Source organism: Panthera onca, chromosome B2 (genome assembly GCF_046562875.1).
Source record: "Panthera onca isolate mPanOnc1 chromosome B2, mPanOnc1 haplotype 2, whole genome shotgun sequence".
NCBI classification, from domain to species: domain Eukaryota; kingdom Metazoa; phylum Chordata; class Mammalia; order Carnivora; family Felidae; genus Panthera; species Panthera onca.
In genome coordinates, this window is record NC_138343.1 from 37,289,195 (window position 1) to 37,311,617 (window position 22,423).

Below are 22,423 nucleotides of genomic sequence, written 5' to 3' on the forward strand. Positions count from 1 at the left end.
CACCTAGTTCACCCTCTGGGAGCCCCACCTAGTGAGAAGGAGGCCATCACAACCCGGGCGGGGGGTGGGGGGGGATGTGCTGAGAGGAGAGGTAGCGTCGGAAAAAACTCAGGGGTTTTGGACCTCCAGGAGAGGTTGAGGAATCTGCCACCCAAACGCCTCTGGGCTCAGGGGGCCACCTCCGTCCCTCGATGCTCTCATATGTCCAGTGACTTCAGGTGGGCTCTACCAGAAGCAGACCTGGGGGTGAAGATTTGAGGACAAGGAGTTTATTTTTAGGAAGCACTAGTCCCCTACTGCTGGAAAGCAGGCCAGGCCAGGGAAGGAAGTGGTGGGAGGCTGGGGCCGCGTTGCCCTGGGATCTCGGAGAGACTGGCACCCATCCTCAGAGCTGGGGTAGGAGCTGGGGTGGTTATCCATCCACTGTCCATCCATGCTTGAGAGCAGCTCCTAGGGGTGCCCAGCCTGCACTGGCTGAACACAAAAATCTCCTCCCAGTCAGGGAAAGGCCGCTGGCAGAAAGAAAGTGGTCTTTTCAGTACTGACCACGGGACTTCCCACCACATCTGCGTTTCACAGCGGTATGGATCACGATTGTGATTGTAATAGAAATGGCTCCGATAATTATTTGTTTAATGTCTCTCACCTGCAAGGAATATAATCTTCCTGAGGGTAGGGGCAACATTGCCACATTCTCCACGGGACCTCGTTCAGGGTCTGGCACATAGCAAGGTGTTCAATAGATATTTATTGAATAAATGTAATTTGGAGGTGGATAAATTCATGGCCAAGGCCCAGTTCTGTCTGAATACTTCCTCTAGCGTCTTCTCCTCCTCCCTCCTCTTTTCCCCAACCCCCAAGCTTGCAAATTGTTCCCTATATCTATATTGATGTCCATATCATCTACAAATCTATATCTAATTTTGCCTTCTAGAAGGGTAATAAAACCCCCAATATTTAACCTTGCCAGCGGCTGGCTGGAATAAAGGGAACTTTTCCCAGCCTCCTTTACAGTTAGGAGTGCCTATGCGCCTAAGTTCTGACCAATGGGTGCAGAACCGACAAATGCCACTTTCAGGACCTGTCCTTACCCTTAGAGGCGCACCCCTCCTCTTCCCTTTCCCCCTTCCTGCTGGCTGGAATTTGGATGTCATGACGCCAGCTGGGGCAGCCTCCTTGGATCCTTTGGTGGAAGGCTTGGGCCATGCGAATGGTAGAAGCTAGTAGAACAGGGGAAGCCCTAATGATCAGGGAGCGACTGCTCCAGTCCAAGGCTGAATCACTGGCCTCGTTTTATACCAGAGCCCTTGGTTACACCATTGTTGTTTGGGGTTTCCTGTCAGGTGCAGCTGAACTGGCTAATAACCTTTTGTTGTTGTTGTTTATTTATTTATTTTTGACAGGTGGGGGGTGGGGAAGAGAATCCCAAGCAGGCTCTGCGCTGTCATCAAGGAGCCTGGCTGGGGGCTTGAACTCACAAACCAGGAGATCGTGACCTGAGCCGAAACCAAGACAGACCGTTAACAGACTGAGCCACCCAGGGGCCCCTGAACATGCTAATAGTCTTATGTGGCGCGAGGAAGGTGACTGTAGACTGACTTCTGGGCGGGGAAGGAAATACAAGACTCCCAGGTAGAGGAGGTGAGGCTGGCTGGAGAGGAGGGTCCGTCTTCCCGAAAGGGAGCCCCTGACTCCTCCTACTGGCTGTCTCCCCCCACCTCCCCACTCCTCTCCACCCCTTCCAATTACCCTCCGGGCTTGGAGAGGTTTTGTTCCCCCCTTGAGGAGCAGTTACTCTCACAGACTCTCTTTCCCTTTGGAGTGATCCAGACATGCCCTATGGCGGCTCCAGGACTGCGTGCTGCAGCCACCCGCCCCCCCTTCCCAACAGTGACGTCAAAGTTGTTTTAGAGCTGGAGTAATCCCTTCTTCCCACTCCCACTGTTTGTTAGGGAAGTAAAGTCAGTGCATTTTAGCACCCCCTCCCACAGCCTGGCCGTTAGAAGGGAATCTGAGGGAGGCCTGTGCACCACCGCCCCCACCCCCTGCCCGCACTCTGGGGGGTCGAGGCGGGGAGCGGTGGACACGAAGGCAGGTAAAATACAGAGTCCCTACAAAGCCGAAGACAAAGATCCAGGAGACACAGGAAATAGCGACGGGCCCACGTTGTCATACGGACACACGGTTCTAAGGGCCTAGTGACTCAGAGCAAGGACTGTGGAGGCTGCAGGAATGGGGAAAATCTCTAGACCCTCTGCCTCGGGGCTCCACTGATCTATTTGTCTTCGCCTCCCCGCTCCTCACTCAACCTTAGTTCTCCCGGGGCGATCTTCCGGACTGAACTTGGAAATGAGGAGAGGATCTGGGGAGGGGGTAACCCCGCCGGGTGGCTGTATCTTATACTAGTCACTCACAGCTCTTGGGGTTACACTTTACGGGAGGGGTCCGACGGGTCGGGTGACCTTGGACAAGTCCTACGTGCCCCTCCGGCCTCAGTTTCCTCTGGGGTATCCTGAATAGGTGGGGGGTGGCCTGGCTTTCCACAGCCCGGGGAATCCGGGGCGCGGGGGTAGGGGGCGGGCTGGTGGCCGGCTCCCGCGCTAACCTCCGCCCGAGCGGCGCTCGCCAGGAGCGCAGCGTCCGGTGCCCCGGGCCCCGGACGGACTGGCGCACGCGGCGGGGCCCGGCCGGGGAGGGGGCCGGGGCGGCCGGGGCGGAAGACGCGGGACCCCGTCGGCCCCTCCCGCGGGCGGGGCGGCCCCGCGCCGGCTCCTCCCCCGGCGCCGCGGGCCGCCCGGGATCAGTCGCCGCGCGGTTCCGCAGGTGGCAGCGATGGCCCGGTCCTGAGCGCCCCCGCCATGGCCGGCGCCCCCAGCCCGCTCTGCCTGGCCCTGCTGCTGCTCGGGGCGGTGGGCAGGGCCGGCCCCCGCCCCCAGGTGAGACCCGCGTTCCCCGGGGGAAGGCGGGGAGGCAGGGGGCCCTGCGCGCTGCGGGAGCCGGTCCCGGCAGGGGCGGCCGGGACTTGAGCGAAACTCCGCGACCGCAGGCGGTGGGAACCGAAGCCCCGGGGGTGGAGCAGGGACTGGAGAGTTGGGCGCCCCGGGGGCTGGAGGGGGGCTCGGACGGCGGCCCGAGGTGGGGGCTTGGACGGCGGCTGACGGTACCAACCCCGCGGATCTCGCTTCCTCGCCGCCCCCGCCCTCCACCAGGCCCCCAGCTGCCCCGCGGCCGCCCTGCGCTGACTTCTGCGCCGCATCTCCCCAGACCACTTTCCCAACTCCTTCTCCTCGGAGACCCTTGCCCGCCTCCGGGGTACGCCCCGACTCTCCCACCACGCCTCTGACCCCTCTCCGCGGTGCCTGCCCCCAGCCCACCCTGCTCGCTCCTCAAAGACCCTGCGAGAAGGCTCGGGGAAGACGGAGAGGGTCAGGGTGTGGACACCCGGTTCCATCACCCCCTCAGCAGCACCCCCGGCACAGCTTTTGACTCATAGCCCCAGGGGCCCTGCGGAGGCAGCTAGTTGTCCTTCTTCCTGACCTCCCAGATGGAACTTGAGTGCCCTCCTCCCACCCCAGCCCCTGCGGCAAACACATAGGAAGCTCCCTGCTCCTGTGGACGCGGCCGTGTCCCCCTCACACACTTGTCTGACCCCCCATTCTGACTTCTCTGGGTGACAACATATACCGGGATGCACACTGGGACACACAGAGACACCTTGGCCCCCTGGATGCTACTGGCGAGTGGACCACAGATGGACCTCCACAGTCCTTCTCTGCAGCCCTCACTGTCCTTGCCTTTCCTGCCTCCGGGCTCCTGGGCTTGGGGGGGGGGGGGGGTAGTCGGCCTGTTTGTGGAGTGGAGAGATGTCCAAAGATGCTGTGAGGTTGCTAGAGCAGAGAGGAGGTGCAGGCTTGGGTGGCCTGACTGGTGTCAAGGAGCCATCTCTTGTTCCTACCCCCAGACCTAAAGAACTGAGAGCTTTGGGGAGTGGACCTGTACAGGCCTTGGAATTTGTCCCAGCACAGGATGGGGGCAGGATGAGGGGGCATGGCCTTGGTGAAGGCTGACTCCACCCTGGCTGAAAATCCAGATATGGACAGATTGCCCCCCTAGCTAAGTGCCAGCCCATTTTTCAGCACCCCCCTTCCAATTCCTTTCTGGACTCATTCCCTTCCTCTCCCTGTCCTCCAGCCCAGCTGCTGACCCTAGCCACAGGAGACACCCCTACTGCCCCAGAACCTTCCCCAAGTCCCTCAGCCAGGCCTTGACTTCTCTGGTGTACTTGGGATCTTTCAGGAGCCAAGACTGCAGACGCATTAGCATTACTGCCTGGCTCTCACCTTTACCGCCTTGGGGCTGCGCTGGGTGGAGGTGGAAGGCCTTGCTGTCTGCCCCTGTCCTGTTCCAGGCCGAGTTTGCAGACCTGGTTTGGATTCAGGGAGATGGAGAGGTTCTGGAGGCTGCCTGGCTTCTCCCCAAAGTTCTTTTTCCCATAAGAATTGGGCTTCTTGGACCTGCTCTTACTTCTGATCCCCTGACTCCTCAGCCCTGGGCTTGGAAGGTCAGAAACGGGCAGGATGAGCCAGGCTCTGAGCAGAGAGGGTGGCGCTTTCTGGGGATTCTGTTATTGGGGGGCACTGAACATCTCTGGCCACCACAGAGAGCTGAGCAAAAGGGCTTTGACGTTAGACTGCAGTCATTGTGGTACAACCCCATGCCCATGTAGATGACTCTAAAAATGGGTGAATTTTGCATTCTTTCTGTTCACGAGGTCAGCAATGCTAGAGTTACTCCCTCTATGTCACTGATGGGGGAAAAAGCTCAGAAAAGGGGAGTTCCTGTGTAAGATGACCCAGTCATTCAGGAAGGGGTCATTCAGAGAGGAGAAAGGGGTGTGGGGCTGGGCTGGTACCTAATACCTGCCTTCCCAGGTGGGGCTGAAGGAAGAATACAGAGTGAGCTGTCCACTCTCTGGTCTGGCCAGCAGCCGGGGTCGGGAGGGGGGGGCAGGTGGTAGTGGCCAAATCGACCTCTAAAGAAAGGGACCCAGGCCACTGCTTCATTGTTCCTGGAAAGGACCAGGCCCCTTTCCCCTATCCCTTACCTCCCCACCATCCCTGTGAGGAACCTGGTCTATGAGGAGACAGGCAAGACTTGGACACCCAAAATTAGAACCAGAGAAAACTAGGTTCAAATATCAGGTCTGCTATTAGCTGGTGATCTTGGGTAGCACCCTTCACCATCCCAAACCTCAGTTTCTTCACCTGTAAACGGGGATCAGAAGCTCTACCACATAAAGTCATGGAGAGGATTGAGACCCTGGAACCCTGAAATGGCAATTTGAGGTACATGGGGGAACTGACCCCTTTGTCCTCCAGAATCTGGAAGCCTTCTTCAGGGCAGAACAGGGCTTGGAGAGGGGCTGTTGGAGGCCTGCGCCTCTGTACTCTGGTGAAGGGCGGAGGGAGTCCAGGGTGCACAGCAGTCAGCGTGGACTTTGTTCTGAGCTGGGCTCCCTCCTGGACCCGGATCCCGGGTGGGGGCCCCGGGACAGGAGCAACCAAGAAACCACATCCTGCCCTCCAGTCCCTTTCTTTGAGCAAAAACAGGCCCTTCCTTAGCTGCAGCCTGGCCCTAGGCAGATTCCTCTGCGTGTGTGTGTGTGTGTGTGTGTGTGTGTGTGTGATAGAGAGACACAGAGATACAGACGTAGAGATAGGTAGAGGAACACAGAGAGAGAGAGTCCAGGAGGAGAAGGGTGTGGGTTGTATGAGACCCTGTTTCTCTGTGTATTTGTGCGTGATCCTGCGTGTGGCAGTCTGCTGGTGTGGGAGCCACTGGTGTGTGAAACGTCTCAGCATGTAATTGTGTGTCTGGCAGCGTATATGTGTTTGCAACCCCATGTATGATACTGTGTCTATGGGGAGGTTTGTGTGTGTGTGAGAGAGACATTTTTGTGTGTGAATGGGTTCTGCCAGTCTGTGCCAGCGTGTGGGTGAGAGATAGCATGCTTGTGACAGAATGTGTGGCTGTTTCCCTGTATGCATGTATGTGACAGTGTGAATTGAGCATATGTCAGTCGAGGAGTCTGTGTGTGTGTGTGTGTGTGTGTGTGTGTGTGTGTGCGTGTGCACGCGCACGGTGGTGGGGGTGATGTCTCAGCATGTGAGTGTGTACCTGACTGTGTGTGTGTGTGTGTGTGAGAGAGAGAGAGTGAGACTGTCATGTCTTGGTATGTAAGCATGTGCTCCATGGTGAGTTTGATAATGTGGATGACAGGACACCCATGTGAAGGTTCCTGTGCATATGACAACGTGTGTCAGTTTTCTTTGCCTTGCCCTTCTGCTCACATGTCTGGAGCCCTTAAGAAAAAACTAACGGGGGCTCAAAGAGCCAGGGGTGTGGCAGCCCCACCCTTCCAGGGCACTGGGGCCAGGGTGATGTTGTGGGCTCTGGGAGGAGGGCAGAGAGGGAGGGGTCTGGGGGGTCTGGGGAGGAGCTGCTGGGGAAGATAAGGGCTGCATCAGCTAGGAGGCCCCAGAGTTCGTCTTTGGAGTTCTCTTTCTCCTTTGGAATCCTCTCCCATTTTTCCCACCTCGGTGGCCCAGGGAGGCCAAGGTCTCTTTCCCCCTTCCTTCAATCAAAAAGGCTTCCAGAAAAGGAAGAGATGTAGTCACACTAAGAAAACTGTAGGAGGAATTTTTCAGTTAGGAGCTAGTCTTTGGAGAGGGAGTACCTTCCCAGGGCGTTGGAAAGCCCGTCACCTTGGGAGCATCCATGCCAGCTATGTCTTTCCTGTCTGCTCTTCCTTCTAAGACTGCCCATTTGTACAGGGCTTGATGATTCATAAAGGTGTTCATCTACTTTATGTTGCTGGATCTGTACAGTAACTCTTTTTTTCTAAGTTTATTTATTTATTTTGAGAGAGAGAGAGAGAGTGTGAGTGGGAGAGAGGGGCAGATGGGGGAGAGAGAGAATCCCAAGCAGGCTCCATGCTCAGCGCAGAGCCCAACATGGGGCTTGATCTCAGGAACCATGAGATCAGGACCTGGGCTGAAATCAAGAGTCGGATGCTTAACCGACTGAGCCACTCAGGCTCCCCAGTACAGTAACTTTTTGAGAAGAATAATATGCCTGTTGTACAGATGAGGAAACTGAGGCCCCAAAGGATTAAAGTGCATCTTATCAATCCCACATTAACAGATTGAACTGGGATTTGAACCCAGGACTTGCACTTTCCTGCACACCACTCCCTCTTGGCGTCCTCTTTCTCACCTCCTGCTTCCTCCCCAAACTCCTGCATCTGAGAGATGCCCCTCCTTATTATAACTCCCACCTGCGCATTGTCTCCGTTTTATCTCTCCATCCCCTTCAGAGAGATTTCATAAAACCTGGCAAGTCCTGATTCTCAAACTTCCATCCTGCCCTCACTCTGGCACCTTAGCCCGCCACTGCTGCCCTCTTGTGGGCCTGGTCTGCTGCCCTGTGAGGCAGGAGCATCTACAACTGGGTCCTTCCCAGTACCCAGCACCCACAGCCCCACCTCATCAGGCTTGGAGCAGGGACTCATGCCAGGGGAGGATGAACCGGGGCTAGGGGCTGGTGGACAGGGCCTGCCCCTCCTCACAGTTCCCTGCTCAGGGGCATGGAATCCCGAGCATCCCCACTTGGGTTTGCCACTGGACGATGCAGAATGATGGGGCCTTGGCATGAAAATATGTCCGTTTCCTCCTGGGACTTTGTTGATCCTGGAAGTGAGGGAGAGGTAGCGCCCAGACTCCCCAGGAAGCCAGGCTGCCCCATCCACTCTGCCCTCCCCCTTCTCCTGTAAACAGCAGAAATCGTGAGAAGGACTGCATGGGCTGCCCATTTTCCATGTGCCAGGGGCCATTCTAAGCATAAACTCACTTAATCCCCACAACAATCCTGGGCAGGTGGTAGGTAGGGACTATTATTATTCCCATTTTGCACATGTACGGGCTGAGGCTAGAAGTTAAGATTCTTGGGCAAGGTAACAAACTTAATTTATGGGGGAGCCAGGGTCAGGCCTGGATCTAAGCCCAAAGCCAGGGTTATTCACCCTCCACTGTGTTACTGTGTTCACCGGAGCACCTGGGCCCTGCTTACTGGACATCATCAGCCTTGTCCCAGACCAGAGCCTCATGTCTGTCCGAGTCCTGGCCACTGCTCTCTCCCTCGCCCAGAAATTCCTTTCTCTGCTGGCAGGAGCATCAACATCCCCACCTCTGCATCTTTGTACCTGCTGAGCCCTCCTGCTGAAACGCCCACCCTCCACCCTTGCTAGCCCAGCCTGTCCCCCAAAGCTGAGTCTACACTGAGCCTGGGCCAAACCACCCTCTGAACATTCTCACCCCTGCCTTCTCTGTTCTGTGCTGCCCAGCCCTTGACACCACCCCCCAAATAGCATGGGAACTCTCTCAGGTCAGGGCCCTGTCTTTCCTCTTTGTGTTTTCCACGTTTCTCATCCCCACCACCTCCCAGAGTCTGGCACAATATGGCTTCCATAAACACTTGGTCGGGGAGAGACCAGAGGTCCCAGTAGTTCATGCTGTTTATGTAGGGGGTTGGAGGGCAGGGCTGTACAGTAAGCAGTATGTTGGAGACCCTGAGCTGGTTCAGGAAGAGGTCAGGAAGCTCTCTATCTTAGGGGAGACACAGCACTGTCCTCAGGGAGCCCCAGTGTGAGGGGAGACGCAGCCCTGTCCTCAGGGATCCCAAGTCTGAGGGGGCAGACAGCCCTGCCTCAGGGAGCAATAGTCTGAGGGGAGACATAGCCCTGCCCTCAGGGAGCCCCAGTCTAAGGGAGGAGACACAGCCTTGCCTCAGGGAGCCCCAGTCTGAGGGGGCAGACAATCCTGCCTCAGGGAGTCCTTGTCTAAGATAGTTTTATATCTGAAGCTCTCCTCAGAGCAGGTGACAGGGCTGCTTCTGTTTTGAACCTCCCTGGAGTGTTGGTGGCCAAGCTGGCCTTCATGGTGCTGTCCTTAGCCTTTAACCCCTCTCCAATCCCCACTCCAAGACTTTTAGTTTCCATGGGCTTCCCTGTTCTCCCTCCCTGCCCCAGACACACCTTCTGCCCTAGTTCCCAGCTGTGACCTTGCTTTCTGCCTGCTTTCCTTCTAGAAAGAGTGATCAAGGAGGATTTCTCCCCAGCCTCTCTGCCCTTTTACCACCAGCTGCTGCATTAGGGGGTGGGGGGTGAGGGGTAGAAGGAAAAGGGGTGGGCTGGGGATTGGGGTTGATCCACCAGGACTGGCTCTAGTGAACAATTCTGCTGACCTGTCTTTTGTAGCCAAAATCAAGACACTGCCTTAACTGCTGTTGTGTTTTATTCCTTGTTCTTTTATTTGTTTTTCAAACAAATACACTTGACCTTTGCCCTCAGAAGAACTCCTTCAGGTGGTGCCACCTGTGGCCTGGGCACACTTACTTGGAGAATGTGCTGGGGCTCAAGCAAGCTTGGGCCCCTTCCTGGTACTTCCCTTGTGGGCAGGGATGAGCACAGGACAACCTGTGTCTTTGTGGGAGGTGTCCTATAAACCAGGACTCAGCTTAAACCAGGGCAGGATTACCCAAAACCACATCCAACATGTGCTTAGGGCAGCACCAAGTCCAGGGTGCAAACTGCCCAAAAGAAGCTATTTTAATTTTGGCACCCGAGTGTATTTTTGTGATTTCAAAAAAGTGAACTTTTGTTTTAAATCAAGTATAAGCTCTACATTTTATGCAAGGGGCTCCCTGGTCATCTTGGCCTCTGCAGACTCTAAATGAGGAGTATTTGTCATTTGGAGCCTGTTGAGGAAAAAATACAAATAAAAAAGAATCACAATCCCAAGATATATCTACAGGAAGTGCACGAAAATGTTCAGAAGGGACATTTCTCACACGGGTGGGTCGTTTGGGTCTCTGTGCTAAAAAATCTGTTTGGTTACCTTATCTAAAAATGGAGGTTCATATCCCCTTACTCACAGATAGGGGGACCCCTCCCATTGTAAGCCAAATCTCCCTGTTCTGGAACTTTTCTGATCCCATGTCCTCAGGACTACTTCAGGTGATAGAAGCTGGGCTGAATATTTGATCTCTAACGTTATGCTAGAAAAAGGGACAATGGGTGGTGTGTTGGCCCCCCCGGATGACATGATGGCCTATTTCAATGCTCTGTAGCATTGAATCCCACTACACCACATGCCTCCCAATACACCATCACAGTCACTGATCTGGGGGAGCCAGAGTCCTAGCCTTAGCTCTGCTCCTTGGGGTGCTGTGTGACTTCGACTGAGTCTCTCTCCCACTCTGGGCTGGCATTTGCCCTTCTAGAATGGTTGAAAGTGCAAGAACCTTGCAGGCAGGCTGACTGGGCACTGGGAAAGGAGTCCATGGCAGTCACAAAGCCGTGGTCCCTCAGGAACTCTGCCTCTTAGGTGAGGTCAGAATGCGGCACACTCCCCCTTCCCCCACTCAGCCCCCCAAATCATCATTTCAGTAGACATGTGCTGGTCACTTAATACACATCAAGCTACGCATCTGTCTACTTGGGGATAAAAATGTGAAAAGATCCACCAGAGTGCCTCTGTGGTAGTGACTTTCTCCCCCTTTCAGAGATAGCCAATGCCTGGTGGAGTTTCAGGCTCTACTGTTCTCTGGAGATGAAAAAAAAAAAAAAGGGAGTGTGGGGGCCGGGGGGAAAAGAGAGGTTGGCTGGACCCAAGGGGCCTCCATTTCTCCCCTCCCCCCCACAGGGTGCCACTGTGTCCCTCTCAGAGACAGTGCAGAAATGGCGAGAATACCGACACCAGTGCCAACGCTTCCTGACTGAGGCTCCACCCCCAGCCACAGGTGAGTCCAGGTGGGACCCTCACCCAACCGATCCCCTGGAGACTTTGAAGGCGCTCCCCACCCCCAAGCTATGGTTGGGCATCATCTGCCTCTCTAGGATGCCACACCTGCGCGATACCTGGGGGTGCCATCTTATTCCCCTTTTCTCCAGCTCGAGCCTCTTGGAAGCAGGGACCTGGCCTTTCCATTCTGTGTCCTCCTTAGCACTTCTGGCCTGTGCTGGGGCTGGAGGCCCAACCAACATATTTATAGGAATAAATGTTTCAGAGGAGTTTATGGGGTGGTCTAAAGAGCAGAAGTTTGGAGCTGGCTGGACCCTGCAATCACAGCACAGCGGCCGTAGAGGGTTATTCGAGCCTCATGAGCTACCGTTCCCCCCTCATCTATGATGTATACTTTAAGAATAGGCCTATAGGCACTCTTCTTAGATGTTTGCGTTGCAATTTATTTTCACACTGAGGCAGTCTTCCATTTTGATCTCAGCAATTGTATAATCAGTCTTTCCCTTGTTTGAATACTGCCTTCATAGGGAGTCTGAATAAATCATGGGTCCACTGAAAGTTCCAAAAAAGAAAAAAAAAAAAAAAAAGGAATGGCCCATAGGGATTTATTGAGCACTTAATTACCATGCTCAAGTATCTATATAACACACTATTTGTCTCCAAAAGGCCCTGTGGGCACAGGATTAGTCCCATTTTACAGGTGAGAAAATAGACATTAAGTAACTTGCTCGAAGTTCCACTGCTGATAAGTGGCTGAGTCCCCTGGCCTGGTACCTGCTGGGTGGGGACAGTGCTTGGCATACAGCGAGTGCTCAGCAGAGGTTAGCCGAGTGCAGGGATTCTGCCCTGCCAGCCTCCATGGTGGCAGTGGAGGGGATGTGCCACTGGCAGGCCGGGTGGGGACTCAGAGACTATTCCTCCTGCACCCAGGCCTGTTTTGCAATCGGACCTTCGATGAGTATGCCTGCTGGCCAGACGGGCTGCCGGGCTCCTTCGTGAATGTCAGCTGCCCCTGGTACCTGCCCTGGGCCAGCAGTGGTAAGTCCTCTCTCCTTTTCCCTGTGTCCAGGAGGCTGGGGGGCAGGGGGGTGGAGCTGGAGCAGGGTGCACACTGCTGCCTTTCTGCCGAGGCACAGCCGTCCCCACCCCAGAAGATCTTTAGGCCTCCTAATGGGTGGGCTCCCTGTCTTTCCTCTGGGGGGGTACAGTAGGGGGTGTCAGGTGTGACCTAGGCTAGGGCCTATGCTGGCATGTGACAGGGGGAGGGTAGAGTGTGGGGTTTCAGCCCCTGACTTAAGAGAGAAATGTAAGCCCCCTCCATCCAGTAGTCAGGAAAGGAGCTGGGTAGGAACAGACTTAGGGTTGGGGGTTACCCAGAGGCATCACTACTCTGGGTATGTGTATGTGTGTATGTATGTACGTATGATGTGTGTTTGTAGGTGCCCCATACCTGGTAGTGGTACCTGGCTACCTCCTGACTCTTCAGAGGCTTACTGGTCAGATGAACGCAGATGGGATTAGTCATCAGGGTGCTGCTGGGGTTGTCCCTCCCCAGTGGGCTTCCCTCCCTAGATCACTCCTGCCTGCAGCGGACCCTGCACCAGGAAAGGTGTGTCTGGGTGGGTGCGAGAGTCATTGGAGTGCAGGGACCTCCAGAGCCTGCGGGGGGCACTCTGCTCAGAGGGCTACCTAATGCGCCCCCATCACTACCTGTCTATCCCAAGCACCAGGGAGGCTAACAGGAGACTAGCACCCTGGCCTCAAGGAGCTCATAGTCTCAGTAAGGGGAGAAAAGACTCTCATAATAATGATAGCTAATATGTACTGATGACCTACATGCCAAGTCTTGCCTTAAAAGCAGAGTATTCATTTACTCTTTACAATTACCCTGTGGTTATGCTTGTTGTACAGCTGAGGAAACTGAGGCCCCAGAAAGTTTCAGCCACTTGCTCCAGATGATGTGGTAAATGGTAGAGCCAGGATTTGAAGCCAGCCTTGTGCTCTTAACCACTGTGCCTCGAAGAGGCCTTCAAGCAGAAACCAACCCAAAAGCAAATGTCCTCATACTATGGGAAGCCAGCAGTCTTCCTGGAGGAGGCAGCCCCTTACTGGAACATTAGGGCACCTGGGAAGGCCTGGCGTGGATATCACCTCAGAACAAAGGACTGAGGTCAGATGAAGCCCAAGCAGGAGTGCTAGGAGGCTGTTTCCTTCTCTGCTCTCTCAGGACCCCCACCTCACCCTGAGGTGTGCAGGGAGAACGTGCACCTGGTAGGATGCAGGGTGGATCTGTGCCCCCCCCCTCACCCCCGCAGCACTTCTATGGCCTGTTGTAAGCACTTTACATACCTACACTCATTTCATCCTCACAGCGTTACCCCATGAGCAAGTACTCTGATTATGCTCTCATTTTATAGAGGAGGAACCTGAGGCACAGAGATGCTACGTGCCTTTTCCAAGCCCACAAGCTAGTGGGTAGCAGACCCAGGAATCAGGTCTGGAGTCTGGCTGAGAGTGTGTTTCACTGCTGCACCAGGCTGAGTGAGCCTACATGCACGTGTGTGCGCATGTGTGCGTGTCGCTGTGGTTCTGGGCATGACGACAGGTGAGTGGCCTTGGGCCTCTGCTGGCTGGGCACACTCCATCCAAGAGAGGGCGGTGAGCGGCCTGGCCTCTCCCTACAAATGAAAAAGTCGAGTCCTACAATCTAATGGTTCTGTTTGCCGATGTTGTGAGTGGCTGTGTGAGCTTCAGCAGATTCCCAGACCGCTTTGTGCCCCAGCTCACTCGCCCATCTGGGAGATGGGATAAATCCGGTGATAAGGGTCGCTGGGAGGATTGCAGGTTCTTGAAGAATGGTTGCTGTTAATTTTCTCCACCCACCCTACTTACCTCCCCCAGCTCCCCCAATACACAGACTTTCCCTGCGTCCGAGAGGTTTGGGACTAGCTGCTTGGCCAGCCTGGGCTGGGCCTCTAGACCCCAGGGAGCCGGGCCCAGGACAGGGTCCATCACTCAACACTAAGCTGCCCCCAGCTCTGCCTGCCACTTGCAGCTCCATCCATCACCTTTAATTTTATTTGAGCAGGAAATAGGTCCTGGTGGTGCCCGTTTATGAGCGAACACAGTTTTATTGCTTTCTCCACGAAGATATTGGCCACTGCATAGGCCCCCTGCCAGTCTCCACCCCCTCCCTGACTCACCAGGCTAATTCACTCCCTTTTCTGACACTCAGGATCTGATTCTCCCCTCCCTGAGTTAGGGACCTGTAGGGACTCTCCCCTCCCTGAGTTAGGGACCTGTAGGGAGACCCACCATGGGCTCCCACAGCTTGTCCTGGTGGTCTCTGGCTTGTCCTGGTGGTCCCCTTGGCAGAGGCTGGCACCAGGGACTTCCCTAACACCCACCCAGGGATTGTGAAAGCAGAAGGGGGCAGTACTGGAGCATTCTTGGGCTGATCAAGGGGAACAGCCTGTGGAGAAACTTCACAGTATGAGTTAGTGGGGCGGTGGGCAGCAAGAAGGACAGGGGTGTCACAGGCAGGGTCCTGGAGGAAAACACACTCAGCTGGGAATTTGAGAAGAATTTAATGGAGGGGTCACTTACAGGGGGCGGGGCAGGGTTAAGGGGCCAGTAAGGTGTATAAAGCACCAAGGACTTTTAAGAGGCGGAAGCTTTAGCATTCCTAGATCTGAGTGGAGTGGGAATGGGGAGGCCACCCAGCAGGGCTGTGGCCACACAGGGGGCCCTCCTACCTTTTACTTATGCCTCCCATTGGCCAAACTCATAGAGGGCAGGGAGCCCAAGTGATGCTGTCCCCAGGGGGTGCAGAGCAGGTCAGAGGAATGTGCAACTAGAGAAAGGATTAAAACAATTACCAGACACTCGGGTCAGGCCTATGTCAGGAGATAGGGGTACTAATGAGACCTCAGGAGTGTGTGTGGGTATGCTGCGGAGAACAGGTGACCCCTCTCCATGGGGCTGAAGAGGTCAGCTCTGGGGAGGAGGGCTGACTCCTCACCACAGGGCTGAAGAGGTCAGCTTATCGGCTCAGGAAGTGGTGCTGAGGGAGGTCAGAGCCACCTCTTTTGCCTGGGGTGTGGCATCAGGAAGGCTTCCAGAGAGAGGTGACATCAGAGCCGGGCCTGAAACAAAAGGGAGTTGGAGAAGGGGGGAGAAGGGGAGAGGAGGACCCTCCAGGAAGGGAGGACATCCAGGCATCACCTTGTAGATGGGGCCAGGCCTCAGGCCTCAGAACCACACGATGTCCTAGGGACAGGATGCCCTCAGACATCCTCGAATTCTGAGCCCTCTAATTCAGAATTTGGGACTCTAGAGGGCAGAAGCAGATGAGTCAAGGAAGGAACATGTTTGAACGAGATGCCTGGTGTCAGTAAGACTTTGTAAACCAGAAGGCTTGAGTGGCTTCTGAGAGCCTGTTGCCGCCTGAGGGTCATCCAACAGCCTCATTTACCCACAAACAGCTGATCTGCTTGTTACAAATCATTCTGGTCTCATTAGCTGCACCCCCTCCTGATCTGTACCTGTTTGTTAGTTTAGTTCTCATTACATGAGAGTCATAAAATGCTTTTAAAATGGCCTATAACTCACAATTCTCGGAAACTCTGACAGGTGCCTCCCTTGAGTAATGTGGAGCCCAGGAGCTTTCATGGCAGGCCAGCGTTGCCACAGAGAGACCGAGGCCAGAGCTTGGCCCTGGAGTTGTGGCCGAGGTGGTGTCCTGAGTTCCAGCCCCATCCTCAGTGGGGGAGTGCCTTTTTTGAGAAATTAGGGTGAAGGCATCAGCAGGGCTTTCAATGTGACCATGTCATGAAGGCCTACTATGCACCAGGCACTTCTCGTGCTTTATCTCCTAATCCTCACACCACAGACCTGAGAAGCCATTATGGTTCCCATTTCACAGATGAGAAAACTGAGACCTGGGGAGGTCTGCCCCAGGCTGCATAGCTGGTTGAGGGCAGAACCAGGATTTGATCTTGGGTCTGTGTAGTTCTCCTGGGTCATGATTGATGCACTACCCCTGCTGTCTCCCACCCCAAGCTGATGCCTTCAGTTCTAGCCCTGCCTTTGACCCTCACTCCACCACGATGGGATGGGGCTGTGACTACCGTCTCTGAATCGTAGCTTCCCCGTCTGTCAGATGGGGCCCAGTAGTCCTTGCTGGCCGCTGTTGTTGCTAAGGGTGCAAGAACTAATGGATTCATGAGCAGCTCTCCACAGCCCTGAGAGCCTGCATCCACGTGGAAGGGCGGCTGTTAGCTTGATTACAGACGCCGCTGCAGTTTCCGGGAGGGGAAGTGTTTAATTGGGGGTTTTATTTCCAGCACCAGGGTCTGACTTAATGAAATATCCTTGGGCCTCCTGGCATGTGGCCGGCTGCCTCCTGGTGTTGACAAGACCAGAGCCAATCCCCTGGCTGTGATTTACCAGCAGTTCCTGGGCCAGATAAAGCTGGGCTGATAAGCAGGGCTGTGCCTGGACCCTCCCTACCTCCAGCCAAGATGGGCATCTGGGGACCATAGGCCTGGCCAAGAATCAGCCTGGCTTTTAATACTGGCTGCTAATGAGGGATAATTGACAGACACACTCTCATAGGTTCCCCGAGCTTCTCGGGGACGCAGTGATCTCTTGATACTGTGCCAGTGACACATCTGTGCATTTACCATCTCCCCATCTTCCCTGTTGGCCCTCAGCAGAAGGTCCAGGAATGGTGCAGGCTGCTGGGGATCCACACTGGTAAGAGGATCTACTGGGAGGATGCTGAATGTTAGCAAACCCAAGCCCTGAAGGGCAGAAGAGAAATGGCACATGGCCATTGTTGACTGTTAGCAGTGAATTTGGCTGCTAACTTTTGACCTCTGAAGGCAAAGAGCTAGGTGTTTGAATCCTGCCTCTGCTACTTCCTGGCTGGGTGAGCTTAGGCAAGTCACTTGGACACTAAGAGGCTCAGCTTCTTCATCCATAAAATGGGATTAACATGCCTACCTTGTAACTTGGTCGTGATGTTCAAAGTTGTCAAGCGTACAGCAGGTGTTTGAAAACCAATACTGTGTGTAGCTTGTAGAGAGGTTGTATAAGGTGCATGTAGGGAGGGAACCAGCAATTGTGGGTGCATCTAGCTGTGGTATTATCGGGGTATTATCGGGGTCACACTGCTGTGGGCTAAGTCCTGGGTAAATGGGCGGTTCGGTGGTTTGTGCTCCATTACCATGTCCTCTCCCTTCCCTTGGTCCCTCTGCCTTCTCTTCCTCCTTCCTTGCTGTCATCAAAATGGGCTGCCAGTGAAGGCCCTGACATCAGTCTCACTCCCTCTGGGGTCAGCCCAGATCCCCATCAGTGCTCTGAAGACTGGTTTGGCCTTCTATCAGAAGACTCGACCCCTGGTGAAGAATTCCAGGCATCCGTGCAACAGATAAGAGGGGCACTCAGGGCTCGAGAAGAGCTAAAATCTGCTAAAATCAGACCACATGCCTCCCCTCCTCCGCCTTTGCCTTTGCCTGATTTTGTTCATAAATGCATTTGAGGGGTATTGGGACTCAGGCTCTTTTTGCTGCCGGAAGTCCTGTCACTAGATTTTTAGGTTTTTGTTTCTCTTCCAGGTAAAGTCTCTTAAAATGTTCTTCTAGAAGCATTGATACTGCGAGGTGATTTACTCTACTGTATCACAAGATGTTTCAGTCTCCTGAAGAAGGCCTTGGTTCAGGTTTTATGAAAGAGGGGGAGAAAGGAGAGGAGTGAACAGGGACGCTGCACTGGGTGACTGGGGGTTGGGGGTCTGGAAGGAAAAGGGTCTGAGCGATAGGCCCTGCGGGTACCTGATACATAACAACAGTGGGTAGACTGACAGTTTGTGAAAGGTAAAACATCCCTGGCCTAGATGGCTGCGTCCCTGCTGGGCCCTTTCAGGGCAGGCCCTGGGGTTTGCCTCACTCCCATCATGCACACATTTTTTTTTGTTTTTGTTTTAATTAATTTGTTTATTTAAATTTGAGTTAGTTAACATGCAGTATAGTCTTGGTTTCAGGAGTAGAACCCAGTGATCCATCACTTACATACATCACCCAGTGCTCCTCCCAACAAGTACCCTCCTTAATGCCCGTCACCCATTTAGCCCAACCCCCCCCCCCCACCTCCCCTCCAGCAACCCTCAGTTTGTTCTCTTTGTTTAAGAGTCTCTTAAGGTTTGCCTCCCTCTGCTTTTACCCTCATGTACACATGTTAATGAGCCTCTTCCCACACACAGTTCTTACTGCTACTCCTCCACCTGGAAACTTGTGACCAGGGCCTCCAATGCTTCCCATCCTTCCTCCCTTCCTCCCACTGCACCTTCATCCCATGACTGGTCTTTACAATCTTTTAGTCCTTTAGAATTTTTAAATCTTTTACATTTTGTCCTGGCTCCAGTTTCCCTCCTTAATCTTCCTGTGCTAACCCTAACCTCGTTTTTGTCCCCGGGTTCCTGGCTCTGGGGTCAGACTTACATTCTCCTCCAGGAAGGCAATGAGGCATTTCCTCCCAGGCACAAGTAAACCCCTTATTCCCTTTCATGACTTCACAGGGAACCAGGGACCACAAGCCACCCACCTCCCTGGGTAGGGGGCCAGCAGAGCAGGTCAGACTTGATGTGTGTGAATGAGCACAGACAGCGTCCACCCCAGCTCTGTTGGGCCTGTGTTTGATCTCTCTCGGTTTGCATTTATGTTATTACTTTCTGAGGACTGTTTTTTTCCTGGGAGAGTCTTGATTCCCTGGAGCCAGGAACTGTGCTTCCTCCTTCAGAATGAAAGCTCTCTGAGGACAGGGGCTGGATCTCTCCCTCCTCTCAGACTGGGAGGTCTCCAAGGGCAGTCTCTGTCCCCAGCATCTCACTAGGGGCTACTCGAAGGGAGGAGCTGGGTTTTCCCTCTTTGAATGGAGACTCTCCAAGGGCTGTGCCTCTACCATTGACATTGGATTCCTTTTAGATCAGACTGTCTTTGAGCATAAGACTGTCATTTCCATCAGATTAGGACTTCCTAAAGGCACGACTGTGTCTTCCCCTCAGATTGGGGCTCCCTGAGAGCAGAGCTGTGTCTCCCCTCAGATTTGGGCTCCGTGAGGCAGGGCTATGTCTCCCTCACTCAGACTGGGGCTCCCTGAGGGCAGGGCTGTGTCTCCCCCACTCAGACTGGAGCTCCCTAGGGCAGGACTGTGTCTCCCCCTCAGACAGGCTCCCGGAGGCAGTGCTGTGCCTCTTTCTTCCTCTCAGGAGCTCTGAGCCCATCTGTTCCCAGGATCTACTCTGTCTATGAAGTGTTGGAGGGAGGCAGGGGCTAGTCCTGATAATTCGAAGTCACAGTGGGTGGCTATGGAGCTGTTGAAGGCCACTGGTGTTCAGCACCAGACCTTGTCAGCAGTGTGATTTGAGGCTGGAGGCAGGACATGGGAATGGGCTAGAGTTATCTCAAAAACATGGCTTCATCAAACTCTATCCCAGGGTGGCCAGGAGGAAAGGCTGAAGGTGGTGCTGGGTGGCCCTTAGCGACTGCCTTTCCTGTCCCTGGGCCAAATGGGCACATGGCAAGAGAGGAAGGCCTGAATGTGTGTGTGTGTGTGTGTGTGTGTGTGTCTCAGAGGTGTTGCCAACTCCAAGAGGTCAGTCCTGGGGGAGCAGTGGGGGCCCCAGGGCAGGGAGGAATGAGGTCTCTGTGGTGTTGGGCTCAGCTCCCACGTCTCTCTGTCCCAGTGCTGCAGGGCCACGTGTACCGGTTCTGCACAGCCGAGGGCCTGTGGCTGCGCCAGGACAACTCCAGCCTGCCCTGGAGGAACCTGTCTGAGTGCGAGGAGTCCAAGCGAGGGGAGAGAGTGAGTTGCAGATGGGGGCTCCGAGTCAGTGAGGGGTAATGGGGTCCCAGCTGCACTGGAGCAGGGCCCCTGGGCATCTGGTGGGCTGGCCTGTGGCCATCTTGTCTATCCCCCTGCTTCTGGGGGCTTTGCACACCATGCTTGCTGGGCAGAGGCCATGTGTGTTCACCCCACTGGCCTTGGGACGAGGCCCTGGAAATCCAAGGACCATTGCCATAGGTTATTTTCTTTCTTAGTTCTGAAGTCCCTGGTGCAGCCTGACCTGGGGCCCCGCCTCTCCCTGTCCCATGGGAAAGACAGATGTGGGAGAGGAGGGCGTGGGCTGCCTCACATGCACTGTATCCCTCGTGTGCACACAGAGCTCCCCAGAGGAGCAGCTCCTGTCCTTTTCCATCATCTACACGGTGGGCTACACACTCTCCTTCTCCGCTCTGGTCATCGCCTCGGCCATCCTCCTGAGCTTCAGGTAAGGGGCCTGGGGGCCCGGAGGGGCTGTTTCATTCCAGCTCCCCACGCTGTCCCCAGTGGATGAGGGAGCACCAAACTAAAGTGACAGTGCTGCAGGTGCTTCTCTTAGGAGATCTCCGGAGAGCCTGTCCACTGAATACGAGGCTGAAAACACGGGATATGGCCCCGTTTGCCATATCTCTACTCTGTAAGAGCCTACATAGAATACTGCAAAAGAGAAAAAAACAAACACCACACAAACACACAAAGCACATATCCCCAGACCTTCATAGTGGGTGGTGGGATTAGGGCACATCCCCTTCAGCTGAGCATGTGAAGCTTAAATCATCAGGAATTCAGTTTGATTTTAGGTAAGAGCTCAAGGGTTTAGAGATTCTGCCCTCTTTGGAGCTTATCAGCCCCCTGGAAAAGGTCTTCCTTAAGTCTAACCTCCATGAGCCATTCCTTCCAGAGGACCATGTTCTTCCCACTCCCTCTGCACTTGGTGGAGGGTAAGCCAGGGGGGCTGGGTTCAAGGTCAGGAGCAATTCTGAGTGCAGGGACCTCAGGATACCAGCCCCACAGAAACAGGACAAGCCTTATTCCTCCTGTCACCCCCATGGCACCTGGCACAGTCAGTGCTGGGCACAGTCAGTGTTTGATAGATGCATTCACTCGGTGAATATTCTCCCCTTTTATTATGAAGTATTTCAGAGATATTAAAATACAGTGGCTGATACTGATCACTGGCACACCCAATGCCGAGCCCAAGAGCTAACACCTACCACAGAGTCAACACGGGCATGCTGCCCTGGGTAGCCACCCTGCCACTGCTCTCCACCCCCACAACCAGAGGAAAGCCCTGAAGGGGCTACTTATAATCCCCAGGCATCTCTATACTTTTTCCACATTTATAGTATCTGTACAAATAGATAGCTGTGGACTTTGCGTATTTTAATGGTATGTTGTATATACTCTTTTGCAATGTTATTTTTGGCCTGCAATGTTTTTGTGAGATTCATTTATGTTAATGCAGGTAGTTCTGTTTTATATTAACCGTCACTCCAGACTCTATTGTATAATACATTACAATTTATTTTGATCACTTTAATGGATATTTGAGGTGTTTCCTTTTTTTTTCTTCTCTGAATTACAAACCTTGCTACAAGGCAAATTCTTACTTATGACCCCTTGTGCATTTCTCCAGGGGCATGTACCTCTGAGTAGAATTGCCTGGTCTGAATGCCATGTGCTTTTGAAAATTTATTAGGGGTGTCTGGGTGGCTCAGTCGGTTAAGTGTCTGACTTCGGCTCAGGTCATGATCTCGTGGTTAGTGGGTTCAAGCCCCGCATTGGGCCCTGTGCTGACAGCTCAGAGCCTGGAGCCTGCTTTGGATTCTGTGTCTCCTTCTCTCTCTGCCCTTCTCCTGCTCATGCTCTGTCTGTCTCTCTCTCTCAAAAATAAATAAACGTTTTTTAAAAATGTTACAAAAAAAAAAAAAAAAAAGGAAACTTATTAGATGAAGTTACTCTCCAAAGTGGTCATACCAGTTTGCCTTCTTACCAGTAATAAATGGGAGTTCCCTTTACTTAACATCCTCACCAATATTTAGTATTTTCACCTGTTACTAATCTGAAGGGTATGAGATATCTCATGATTTTAATTTGCATATCCCTGATTCCTAGAGAGATCGAGCATTTTTGTGTTTCATTTTATGAATTGCTTATTCCTATCCTTTGCTTACTTTTTTATTGACTTATTTGGCTTTTTCTTTTTTCTTTGGCCATTCATTATATATCCTGGATCCTAATTTAGGATGCATCCTCTTTTAGCCTGTGGTTGATTTTTTCACTCACGTTATAGTGCCTTTTATGCATGGAAGTCCTTAATTTTAATGAAATGAAATATATCAGTGTATCCATTTTTATTAATAAAGTTTATTACTAAATGTTATCAATTGATAAAGATTAATTTTGCCAGTTGATAAAAAAACTATCAATTTTTTTTCCAAAGACCAAATTCCTTTATGATCTTGTTTAAGGAATCTTTCCTTGGTGCCTGGGTGGCTCAATTGGTTTGACTCTTGATTTGGGCTTAGATCATGATTCCAGAGTCATGGGATCAAGCCCCATGTCAAGCTCTATTTATGATTCTCTCTCTCTCTTATGGTTCTTTAATCCACCTGTAATTAATTTTTGTCTATGGTGAAAATAAGAGATTTAATTTTATTTTTCATATGTATGTGTGTGTG

General features: G+C 53.4%; 1 protein-coding gene across 1 annotated transcript in view; it reads left to right on the plus strand.

The window, feature by feature from the left end:
- The first annotated feature begins 2,814 nt into the window (after window positions 1-2,814).
- The window catches only part of GLP1R (glucagon like peptide 1 receptor), a 35,040-nt gene continuing 15,431 nt past the window's right edge, over window positions 2,815-22,423 (plus strand). The window contains exons 1-5 of the mRNA XM_060615401.3: window positions 2,815-2,936; window positions 10,761-10,857; window positions 11,790-11,897; window positions 19,606-19,724; window positions 20,084-20,190. Coding sequence (XP_060471384.1) covers window positions 2,859-2,936; window positions 10,761-10,857; window positions 11,790-11,897; window positions 19,606-19,724; window positions 20,084-20,190 — 509 coding nt within the window. The 5' untranslated portion in view covers window positions 2,815-2,858. The remainder of the gene's footprint in view (window positions 2,937-10,760; window positions 10,858-11,789; window positions 11,898-19,605; window positions 19,725-20,083; window positions 20,191-22,423) is intronic.